This window comes from Budorcas taxicolor, chromosome 11 (genome assembly GCF_023091745.1).
Source record: "Budorcas taxicolor isolate Tak-1 chromosome 11, Takin1.1, whole genome shotgun sequence".
Lineage (NCBI taxonomy): Eukaryota > Metazoa > Chordata > Mammalia > Artiodactyla > Bovidae > Budorcas > Budorcas taxicolor.
The window spans coordinates 103,121,375-103,134,191 of record NC_068920.1 but is presented as its reverse complement, the minus strand read 5'-3'; the positions used below and the strand labels follow the sequence as shown (position 1 = coordinate 103,134,191).

Below are 12,817 nucleotides of genomic sequence, written 5' to 3'. Positions count from 1 at the left end.
TTAGAAGAGAACAGGTAGCAAATTGACTTTTTATATGAAAGGACCATATCACATTATCTGAAAAATTTCCCTCAAAAACCATCCAGTTTGTCCAGAGAAGAATCCTCTAGTCTTCCATCAAGAAAGGTATAAGCTCAGCAGCCTGAGTGCCAGAGCAAGGTAGGAAAGGGGGCTGCCGTTCTCTCTGTTCAGACTGTAAGCTCTTATGGACCCCTCCTATTTCCCTTGCAGGGCTTCACTCCAGCTGTCCTCTTGCCAGGGGCTCCTTAGTGTAGACACTTCTAGTTTGGTTTCCCAGAGTATACGTCTCCTATTGCTTGCTGTCAGGGAGGGAGTCCATCTGTTCTTTATACAGGCCTTCAACTATTCCCCTTCTTTTTAGCTCACATTTCACCCTCTATTGTCTTAGGTTTCCAGTCCTCAGCTTGGCTTGGCTTGGAGGAGCTAGTGTCTCTCTTTGCCGAGACTGAGGGATCAGCTTCCTGGGCTCTGCTACTCTCCACTCCTGCATTCCTTTTCTTCTGTACCTTGAAAGTTGGGGTGATGAGTCGTCTTGTCTCATTGTAGATGGAGTGTCTTTTTCTGTTTCTCATTCTCCTTATTTTGCAGTGATTTTCCAGAGAAGTGAGCAGAAAGGGCCTTTTTCCACTATCTTGAAGCCAGAAGTTTGATTATTTTGATAATATTCTTTTAATATATTTAAAAAGTAATATCTAAAAGTTAATTTTAAACATGCAATAAAGAAATCTTTATCCCTAAGAATATTAATACATTTAGTGCAAATCAAGTTCAACATATGGAATGATTCCAGTCTTATAATTTTCCTAATTTGAATTTAATTTTTTTTTTTTTAGATGTACTGCTCGACTTGTAGGATCTTAGTTCTCTGACCAGGGATTGAACCTAGGCCCTTCGAAGTGAAAGCCCAGAGTCCTAACCACTAGACCACCAGGGAAGACCCTGGAATAATTTTAAAATAATTCTCTTTATAGAGTTTCTTGAGTTATTTATTGAAGACCTTTTTCAACAATTAATAGGTTATCAGCAAGTTAGTTTATCTCCTTAATATTCCAAAACTTAAAACTTATTTTTAAAATGCTGTTTTTCTTGGTAGTTGTTTTGAAGTAAAATTGTATTTATGGCTATTGAAATTGAGCTAGTTGATGAAGCCTCTTGAATCCGCAGGTTCACTTCACATTAACCAGCGTAAGTAGAGGTAGAGAGAAGGAACCGAAAAGACAGAGCAGCTGCAATGAATGAAGGCTTGGGGACAGATAAAAATAAAGACAAATAAGGTTCAGCCGTGTCCTTCAGTGTCATATGCTAACTGGGTGGCAGTGGATGCTAATTCTCTAAAATCAAATTCTAAGAGGAAACACCTTTGCACCCTCAGCCTCACCCAATTACTAACAGATATTTGTTGTTATCTCCATTTGACTGATGTCTTTAACTCTAGAGTTACCTGAAATTCAGTTGCCAGGTTATCTCCTCATTAGCATATGACACCAAAGGACAAGACTGAACCCTGTTTTTATTTATATCTGTCCCAGAGCCTTCATTCATTGCAGCTGCTCTGTTTTCCGGTTACTTCTCTCCTCCTCTACTTCTATTCCACCTTCCCACCCCTATAGAATTTTTTTTTGTAATTATTTCCAATCAGATCCTTCAGAGGTAGGCAAAAATTATTGGAGTATTGGAAAATGCAATGGAAATTCTCCTTTTTCTTCCCCAGTTCCCCTCAGATTCTCCTTAAAACTCACAAAACAGAAGTAGTAATGCTCTTGGAAATTGTATCAGTAGAGCTGTACCCTGGTGGCTCAGATGGTAAAGAATCTGCCTGCAATTCAGGAGACCTGGATTCAGTCCCTGGGTTGGGAAGATCCCCTGGAGGAGGGCATGGCAACCCTCTCTAGCATTCTTGCCTGGAGAATCCCCATGGAAGAGGAGCCTGGAAGGCTACAATCCATGGGGTTGCAGAGTCAGACGCGACTGAGAGACCAAGCACAGCACGCAGCACAGAGCTGTATCTAATTTGCCTCTGCAGATTCATTCTATCTTTGCTGATTTGTCCTTGCTTTTTTCCTCTTGCTTTGTCACAAATAGAATGTTCAATGTTTTTAATGTTATCTAAAGGTTTTTTTTTATTGCCAACAGTAGTAGGAAAATTCGGAGTGAGGTCATATATCTGGCTTTGTTTTCTTTTTTCTCAACCCTGTAGAGAAAGATAATGTAGAGGATTGGGGTGGGTTTTCAAACATGGCTAAAAACAGATCTTTTATTTATCAAAAGAGACACTCAGACTCTGTGTTAGTCATTACATCACAGGTCTGACATCAGAGATTCTGGGGAACAAAAGAGTGGCAGGGAGGTGATGGTGATGAGGAGACTTGGAGGTAGGTAAGTGGGAGAGAGAGAAGGAAAGAGAGTGTGTGTGTGTGTGCGGGTGGAGAAGAGCAGAGGGTCATGCCTCTAGCTGCTCACACTACTATTGTCATTTCCTTGTAGGTACAAGTCTATATTTGCATTATCCTTGCTATCATAAATGAGCCCAAGAGATGTGTAGGATTCAAAAGACCTTAGAATTTTAAGGGCATTGGTGGTAATTTAGAAACACCAGCATCAGTGTTGATCACCAAGTCCTGCCGGTCTGCGTCTTCTTTATCTCTTAAAGCTGCCTCCTCCTCTCCAGGCCTACCACCACTGCCATATATATGATTTCCCTCTTGAATTACTGCTTTAGTTTACCAAAGGACTTCATTTCCCTGAGTCACCATCTTCTTCCTCTCACTCACACTGCAACCTGAGTGAGAATTCCTGAAGACAAACATGATCATGCTACTCCCTTGCTTAAAATCCTTCTGTGGCTCCATTTTGCCTCAAGTGTAAAATCTAAACCCCTTACCGTGGGTTCACTAGTTCTATCATTTTAATCCTGTTTCCTCCTTTGTACTTTGCAGCCACACATCCTCAGCTCTTTAGGGACCAATAACCTATAGTTCCCAGGAGCTTCCTGATGCTCTGTGGCCTTTGCACAACAGTTTTTCCCTGTTTGGATTGTATTTTCTCCACTCTTCTCTCAGGTAATTCTCAATAACTGATTCTTCAGAATTCAGATTAGATGTTACTTCTTGATAGTTTTAATAACAAGACTGAACTGAGGATGCCTTAAATGTCCCCTCAGAATATTTCCCTGTCACAGCCCCTACCACTCTGTATTTCTATTTTTATTAATCTTATTAATCATTATTATTATTATATTACCATTTGGGGGCTTCCCTGATAGCTCATTTGGTAAAGAAAGTGAAAGTTGCTCAGTCATGTCCAACTATTTGCCAGCCCCAAAGAGTTGGCTATTGTGAATAGTGATGCTATGAACGTAGGGAAGCATGTCCCCTTTGGAATGATAGTTTTGTCCAGGTATATGCCCAAAAGTGGGATTGCCGGATCATGTGGTAATTCTATTTTTAGTTTTCTGAGGAACCTCTATTCTATTCTCCATAGTGACTATACTTAATTTACATCCCCACCAACAGTGTAGGAGAGTTCCTTTCTCTCCACATCCTCTCCCAGTGTTTACTTGTAGACAAACAAGTTTGAGTTTGTCTCAAAAAATGAGTTTCCTTTTTAATGATGGTCATTCTAACCAATGTGAGGTGGTACCTCATCGTAGTTTTGACTTGCATTTCTCTTATAATTAGTGATGTTGAGCATCTTTTCATGTGCCTACTGGCCATCTGTATGTTTTCTTTGGAGAAGTGTCTGTTAAGGCCTATTGCCCATTTTTCAATTGAGTTGTTTGGGTTTGTTGTTGTTGAGTTGTATGAGGTGTTTGTATATTTTGGAGATTAAGCTCTCATTGGTTGCATTATTTGCAAATATTTTCTACCAGTCTTTTCATTTTGTTTATGGTTTCCTTTTCTGTGTAAAAGCTTATAAGTTTGATTGAGTTCCATTTGTTTATTTTTGTTTTTATTTCTATTGCTTTGGGAGACTGACCCAAGAGAACATTGAATAATTTATGTCAGAGCACGTTTTGCCTATTCTTTCTTCTTGGAATTCTATATTGTGACGTCTTAGGTTGAAGTCTTTAAGCCATTTTGAGTTTATTTTTATGCATGATGTGAGCGTGTGTTCTAACTTCATTGATTTACATGCAGCAGTCCAACTTTCCCAGCAACACTTGTTGAAGAGGCTTTTTCCCAGTTTATATTCTTGCCTCCTTTGTTGAAGATTAATTGACTGTAGGTGTGCACACCTACAGTGTGTGGGCTTTTATTCTGGGCTCTCCATTAATCTGTATGTGACAAGTGCCATTTTTTATACCTCCCCCCATCTCTCATTCCTTCCTTCCTGCCTGCCTCCTCTGCTTGAACAGCCTCAATTCCTGGCCTTATTATAACCCATTGTTTGTTTCATTGTTTGCTGGTGAATGAGCCCCTAGCTCGAAACTCTAAGATTAAAAGCCATTCCCAGGCATAGAATTTCCATGATATGTGTATGGGTATATGCTTCTGTATGTGTGTGTCTGTCTGTGTGTTGCCAAAGTGCACAAGCACTTTAGTAAGCACGTTATTGAACTACCCCATTTAGCAAAGCTGAGTCCAGGATTAAATTCTGTGGGTCCTGAGTTTTTAGGAGGTGACATGCTACCTTTGGTATCAAGTTTGATTAAACATGATAACTTTAAGTGGTTCTATTGGAGAGGAAGAATTAAATTTCTTACTCCAGAGAAAGAATTTTTTCCACTGACTAAGGAGTAGAACATTTATTAAAAGTATCTCGGTGACCTGAAGGAGAGGAATGTACTTCTTTTACCTCAGCAGAAGCAAGTCCATGGCATTATTAGCACGTGGTAAAACTGAGTAATTGAGCAACACTGACTACTTTGCGATTCAGCCTTCCAGCCCTTGCTGTGTGATTAGTTCAATACAACCCTGCTGGCATGCTTGAGCAGGGAGCCTGCAGGGGATTAGGAAGGGAAAACCCTTTAACAAATTTCAGGTACTAAAGACATTTGATTTAATTTAACATGTTACACATGGTAATCTGGTTTCCCTTGGCAACCTCCACCCTACACTACTTTATAATCAGAGGATGGCAGGGTAGATTACAGACTGGATGGCATCATCTGGAAGGGCCCATAGAGAACAGATGTCAAAAGAGGAAATGAAGAGGTCACTAAAAAAGGACAGAAGAGTCTGAGTCCTCTGAAAAAAGGACAGATAGTTCTCTATAGTGCAGGTACCCAGGAGGGTTTCATTGATGAGGGAGGTTCCAGGACTGCCTACAGCAGAGCAGTCTGGGATGTGAAGGAAAGGGATAAAATCTCTTTAAAGGGAAATCTTTAAAGGGATAATAATTTTATTATTTGTGAATACAGATAAGGTTTTAACTTAAAAATGACAATAATAGGTACCATTTATTAAGTACATGCCAGAAATCTTACTTGGTTCTTTGCATACATAACTTCATTAAATCCTTATCATATCTCTGCAAGGGGAATATTAATATTCCTTTATAGATGAGGAAACAAGTATTTATTGATCTCTTAAAGTATGGAGACTGAAGAAAGGTGGGGTAACATTGACTCCAAGGTTTCAACTTTAGGAGACCATTATTTATTTTTTCTATGATCTTAGAGTCCTAGAAGTCTTAATAGCCCTTGTTACAGAGCAGTATACCCACTAATGTCCATTAATGGTGACCTTTAGCCATCCAGAAAAGTTTAAATTACAGTCATCTTTAGTCTTCTTGTTGTTCAGTTGCTTAGTCATGTCCGACTCTTTGCAACCCCATGGACTGCAGCATGCCAGGCTTCCCTATCCTTTACCATGTCCCAGAGCTTGCTCAAACTCATGTCTGTTGAATCTGCCATCCAACCATTTCATCCTCTGGCATCCCCTTCTCCCGCCTTCTATCTTTCCCAGCATCAGGGTCTTTTCCAATGAGTGTGTTCTTCACATCGGGTGACCAAAGTATTGGAGCTTTAGCTTCAGTCCTTCCAATGAATATTCAGGATTTATTTCCTTTAGAATTGACTGGTATTATCTGCTTGCAATTCGAGGGGCTTTCAAGAGTCTTCTCCAACACCGCAGGTTCAAATCCATCTTCGGTGCTCAGTCTTCTTTATGGTTCAGCTCTCACATCCATGCGTGACTAGTGGAAAAACCATAGCTTTGACCAGATGAACCTTTGTCAGCAAAGGAATGTCTCTGCTTTTTAATATGCTGTCTAGGTTCGTCATAGCTTTTCTTCCAAGGAGCAAGTGTCTTTTAATTTCATGGCTGCAGACACTGTCTACAGTGATTTTGGAGCCCAAGAAAATAACGTCTCTCACTGTTGCTGTTGTTTCCCCATCTATATGCCATGAAGCAATGGGACTGGATTCCATGATCTTAGTTTTTTGAATGTTGAGTTCTAAGCCAGCTTTTTCACTCTCCTCTTTCACCTTCATCAAAAAGCTCTTTAGTTCCTCTTCGCTTTCTGCCATAAGGGTGATGTCATCCGCATATCTGAGGTTGTTGATATTTCTCCTGGCAATCTTGATTCCTTGATTCCAGCTTGTGATTCATCCAGCCCAGCATTTTGCATGATGTACTCTGCATAGAAGTTAAATAAGCAGGGTGACAATATACAGCTTTGATGCCCTCCTTTTCCCAACTTTGAACCAGTCTGTTGTTCCATGTTTGGTTCTAATTGTTGCTTCTTGACCTGCATACAGGTTTTGCAGGAGGCAGGTAAGGTGGTCTGGTATTTCCGTCTCTTGAAGAATTTTCCATAGTTTGTTGTGATCCACATAGTCAAAGGCTTTAGTGTAGTCAATGAAGCGGAAGTAGATGTTTTTCTGGAATTCTCTTGCTTTGTCTATGATCCAGCAGATGTTGGTAATTTGATCTCTGGTTCCTCTACCTTTTCTAAATCCAGTTTGTACATCTGTAAGTTCTCAATTCATGTATTGTTGAAGCCTCGCTTGGAGGATTTTGAGTATGACCTTGCTAGCATGTGAAATGAGTGCAATTGTACGGTAATTTGAGCATTCTTTGGAATTGCAGTGAAAACTTACCTTTTCAGTCCTGTGGCCACTGCTGAGTTTTCCAAATTTGTTGGCATCTTTGCCTAACTCTCTTATTTTACACAGTAGGAAATTGAGTGCCAGACATCTGGTAAACCCTAAAGCCAGTTCTTCCAACTCCTTAATTTGTGTATTCCACCATGACCATACACTTTCAAAGAAGGCTTGAGTAAATGGAAGGCCAGAGAAGGGGTCTTGCAGCACTATAAATGATATTAGTTTGAGATAGCAAAATAAACAGACTAATAGATTGGAAGGTACTCATGAGACTTTTAGGCACTGGGAACAGTTGTAGTTCTTACCTAACTAGTGATTAATTTATTCTGCTTAGCTAATATCTGATCAAATTGATGCACCTAATGTTTCTAAATGATCCTAAGTCTTTAGAAGTCTCTGGTGCCCTACCAGCCATTTGAAGTTTAAAAGGACATATGAATGACAAAAGCTGTCTCTCCAGGTCTTAAAATGGGTGTGACTGGCCATTTTTGTGACATGTAGAAGCAGAGACTTACACATTTATGCCTCTGTCATGTTCACAAAATGCCGTATATATGAGGCAGGCCATCTATTACCTTTCTTTAAGGTGAAAGCTATGGAATTCTAATGGCAAACTGAGAAATCTGGTGTCACACACTTAGTATACAAAGCATTTTACATGAATTTCACTATATCCTCATAACAATTGTGATTGTAAATGTTATTGTTTTCGTTTAGGCAACTTTTATCAGTTTTTAAAATTAATCCTTCCCAGAACATTTTCCCTAGCATTTTATTGAGAAAAATTTCAAACCTATATTAAAATTGAAAGAATTGTACAGTGAACACTCATATACCCACTTAGATTCTACACTTATTTTTCTATATTTGCTTTTTTTAATACACCTATACATTTATCCACCCACACATCTTAGTTTTTCTTGTATTTCAAAATGAGTTATAGACACTAGTACATAATACTCCTAAACACTTACATGTGGATATCATTAATTTGATTTTAAAATGTTAGCCCTATTAAAAAACAAAAAAACTGAGTCCTTCAAATCTATGTTTTGGGGACATAGTATGTACTCATTCAGTTTGGGCTTTCCCCCATGAAACAGTAAGATATTTTAAGAGAAAAATGTGAGCTACCCATATTAAAAAAACACTTGTAATTTATTAATGAGAAATAGAAATCTGTGGGGAGGAGGGGGATACCCCTGTTGAATTCCTAGGTCACAGCAAGCCAGCACTGCAAATGAGGCATCTTACCTCATTTCTGATTTTAAATGAGACTGAGGTCATTGCCACATTTCTGAACAGTAAGTCCTCTTCTACAGGGGAGAGTTTGATTAGCAAATTACTTAAGCACTTTAGTAATGATATTGGAACCAAATTTCAATGAACATTTTTCCCTTTTCTCTTCTTTCTGGGTGTGACTAAATTGCCTACAGCATGCTGCTTGGTTGCTGGTAAAACAGGAAATGGGGTAAGTAATTTACATAGGGAATTTTTACTACCATTTAAATTTAAGCTACTTGATTCTTAAAGTACTTTTACTATTACTCTTTTTTTAGAGTGAGTTCACTAGCTACTAGAAAAATTGGCACAAAGAAAAATTTTTATTTTATATATTTAGGTGTTAACCTTGTTTAACTGGTTTATTGCATAGCATATTAGTAGCCTCATTTTTTTGGTAGATTTATCATGAACATAAATGTGTATTTTATAATCATTATGCACTTATATAATGTAGTTTGGCAGCTTATTTTAAAGGAACACATTTTATGCTGGTCTTAGAAACTAAATTATAAACCTAATTATGCTATAAAAGATACATAGTAAAGTCCTAGTTAAGGCAGAACAACAGTAAGTTTATACATAGATAAGACATAGAAAACATAGGTCCACCGTCCTTTATCTGAAACCCTTGGTGGCAAATGTGTCTTGCAATTTAGAATTTTTTAGACTTTGGAAATGTAATACAGCATAAATACCATATATGATATATCTCTCTCCTCTGGGGTAGTACTGTATTATCAAGCATTAATATTTCTGCAGTGAAGCATACCAATATTCACACCAAATTTGATAAACAAAGCCTTACATGTTCAAGTCAGAGTCTGGTTGCCAACTGAGTTAAGGAAAAAGCTCTTTAATTTCCCAGAGATTTCTGGATTTTGAAACTAAAAATTTTATACCAGTATGAAAAGGGCCAAGTGACTATTGGAGGTTCCTGTGTACTCCTGAAAGAAAACCACAGAGAAAAGTACAAATTTCTGTATCAGAATCTCATACTTGGTATTTTACAGAAAATTAATTCATCTGGCATTTTTGTGTGTGTTGTATTTCACATCTGGCATTTTTGTGTGTGTTGTATTTCACATCTGCATTTTTAAAAGGGTAGTAACCACATATTTATCAAAGGTTTTGGGGTTCTGTTATGTTATGTTAAATTAGTCTCAAATGCTTGTGATTCTGGCATAATAAAATTTGATCCTGTGTTTGAGAAGTTTTTTATTAATAGCATAGTCAGAGCATGATGTTTTTTAAATGTTTCCAGTTTCCATCCTCCTTGCTTATTGTAGTTATTTCTTATTGAATGATTTTAAACCAAGGTTAGCTCTTTCAAAAGATCCTGATCAATATAGGCATACTAAAACAGGAAAAAAATGCAGAATACTACTCTTTCCTCTTAATATCCCTAGTTCATTCTATAATAATAATGTCAAAAGGCTGTGGAGGGATTGCCATTAAAGAATTGATTCAAGGAATTTAAGAAAAATGGTATTGGATATTTTGGTTCATCTTTGCTTAAGAATGGTTATCCTATTGTATGTATAGAAAAAGTGATTGTAATTGATATCCTCATCATTAGTTATCTAACAGAGGAGAGGGAAATGCAGTTTCTAAGTATTAAATTGGTACTGAATTTACCTTAATGACTACTGATTCCTCTAAAGGACCACCAATCATAAGCTAAGGACCTCTGTGAAAACATTCACCCTAAATTATATTAGAAAAGCTATTAGCCACATTCAGCTTGCAGGATTGAAAATCTGGTGTTTTAAGTACTGTATTTTTGCCTTAAAGGTGAGGCTAGGGTTTCCAAAATGTCTGTTAACCCTTTCCTATAGTTCATTAATCTGGAAGGAAAAAAATACCTGTAGTTGAAGTTTTTAAACTGGAGTAAGGTGTTTTAAATTGAAACGTATTTCAAAAACCATGAAGGACCTAAAATATCAATTTTCTTAAACACATAATGAGTAATGTTTTAATCTGTTTTTAGGATTGGCTTTGGCTACAATCCTTTGTATTTTAGACTCTCTAGAGTCTAAACAGTTTTAAAGGGTTTTCCATTCTTGAGTTTTCTGTTTTCACCGTTTTATTCTTTAAAATGTGTGCTCATACCTTAATTATTTACTTTCAACTCTGATGCTCTTTTATGCAAATATCATTAGTTAAACTGTTGATGCAATATCAAGATAGTCTTTGAAAATTCCTAAGATGTTTCTGATATTCAGAGAACTAGGAACAGTTTATGAAGCTCAAACACTTAGTGTTTGAATAAATTCATAAGTGTAGAGAAGTAATCTAATTTTTTGTCAGATGTAGGGCTTATCAGAGTCCTTCATTGTTAAACCACAAACCCAAAGCATAGGAAAGCATTCAGTTTAACCAGTTATCTCAGCTGGATTAAAATGGGTAGATCAGCTATTTCTTAATTTACATTTTTAGAGTAACAGTGATCTTTATATTGTGTGTATATAATTACATTTTTAGATCAATTAAATTTAGCAATTAACAAAATTATTTTTGATTTTCTACTCATAGTTCATAGTGTCTTTGGGTGTTGAAGAATTAAATACAGTAGATATTGACTATATTGTCTTTTTTTTAGTGAAAATTGGATACTAAAAGAAATGATTCACAAGTTGGCCTAAACATCTCTTTTGTTAAAAAGCAGTCCTGTAAATAGCTGTAACTGATTTAAAATTTTAATTATTTGAATGACATGGGCCTGTTTATTAGTGATATTTCAGAGTAGAGCTGTTTAAATATTACCATATCATGCTTTTCTTTTCTTTCACTTCAGTTCCTTTCTATCTCAATTTTAGGTTACAAACTAAAAGCTAGAATTCATAATTAGGACTTCCCCAAACCTATTTATTGGCTATGAGTAGATTTGAGGGGAATGTAAAATGTTTATTAAGACACGCATATGTTGTTAACTTAATGAACATTTTAGAGCACTGATGCTTTAGGATTTAATCTTCTTTACCAGTAAAGAGGAGTACAGCTTTTACATTGATTTCCCAAAAGTAAGTCCCCATTATCAGGAAGAAAGTAGATGTAAACATTTTTGGTCTGGGTGTAATTATTGTAATAGACAGTTTGTAATTTCTGAGCAATAAACAATCTTCTCTATTCCTTCTTTCCATCTTCTGATATATAAATCCTGGAATCTGGCAATTTTATCTCAGAAAAACTCATTTGTCTGCCTTTGTTTTTGAAACTTCAAAATTTGTCCTATATGCCATTAAAAAAAAAAAAAAAAGTACTTTCTTGATTCTACTAGAATATAGGTCCATGAACTGAGGAAACTTTGTCTGCTTTGGTCTCTGCTTTCTATCTAATGTGTAAAATAGTGCCTTCACATAGTAGGCACTCAATATATTTTAATAATCGCATAAATTCTTGCCTTCATAAAAATGATGTTTTTCATATCAGTGAATTAATTTTTATGTTATTCAGAAAGCAGAGTCTGTCGCTGGGAAGAAATGATATAGTTCAGCTAAAAGAAGCCTACAAATGGATAACTCACCCCCTGTTTTCAGAGGAACTGGGTGTTCCCATTGATGGAAAGGTATTGGGTCATCAGCATTGTTAATTTTATTCTCTGGTTTTACTAGTTTTACTTCATTATATGGCAGAGTTTTGGTTAGCCAAAAGAATCTTCTTTCAATAATCCAATAAAAGGTTTTTAAGCTTTTACAGTTCTTAATTTGAGGTTAAAATTGAGATTAAAGTTTTTCTTTTTTAAATTTCTTTGTAATCAAGACACTTATGAGTATAACAGGTGCAGTGTACCCTAACTGACCTTAAAAGGTTAGAAATGAATTTGTGCCTTTAAGTATATTTATAGTTTAATTAGACAGATTTACTGATATAAAGCTATACATAAATAACTATGAACAAGTGTGGAGTCAACTCTGGACTATTTAATTTCGGTTGTCTGTGGCTAGTCTTGTTTTCAAATATGTAGACAGAACCTGTTCAACTATAGGGAGCATGGGCTCAACCTATCCCGCCTTGTTGGTATCTCAAATCCCTTTAATTTTAAGCAGACTGCCTTTGAAACCAGAACACTTCCCATCCCCTCTATTCCAGGGTAGACCTTGCTTCAGCCTTTGAAATGGATTGAATTTTAGGAAAGAGCTCAGTAGATTTCCAGACATGGAAACAGGACATATTCCCAGCTCATCTTAAATTAGATTTTAATAGTATGGCCTCATTGCTTCATCATTTTGCTTGAAGGAAATTCCCTGGGTATCAGACATACCCCTATTCAAATAAAATCACAAAACCATCTTTCAAAGCTAAACAATGAAAAAATTTTCCTCATTCTGAATTATATAGCTCTGTTTCCCTCTGTTAGTAAGAATAAACTCTGTCCTTTAAACTGAATACTGAAAGAATAGAGAATAAAACCACTTCACAGATAGTATGAAGAGGAAATGAGGTGATGAAAGTACTTTGGAAATT

At 36.6% G+C, this 12,817-nt stretch overlaps 1 protein-coding gene across 1 annotated transcript in view; it reads left to right on the top strand.

Moving 5' to 3' along the window:
• PUS10 (pseudouridine synthase 10) overlaps positions 1-12,817 on the top strand; it is a 73,230-nt gene that overhangs the window by 38,045 nt on the left and 22,368 nt on the right. The window contains exons 4-5 of the mRNA XM_052649462.1: positions 8,506-8,540; positions 11,807-11,918. Of these exons, the coding sequence (XP_052505422.1) occupies positions 8,506-8,540; positions 11,807-11,918 (147 nt within the window). The remainder of the gene's footprint in view (positions 1-8,505; positions 8,541-11,806; positions 11,919-12,817) is intronic.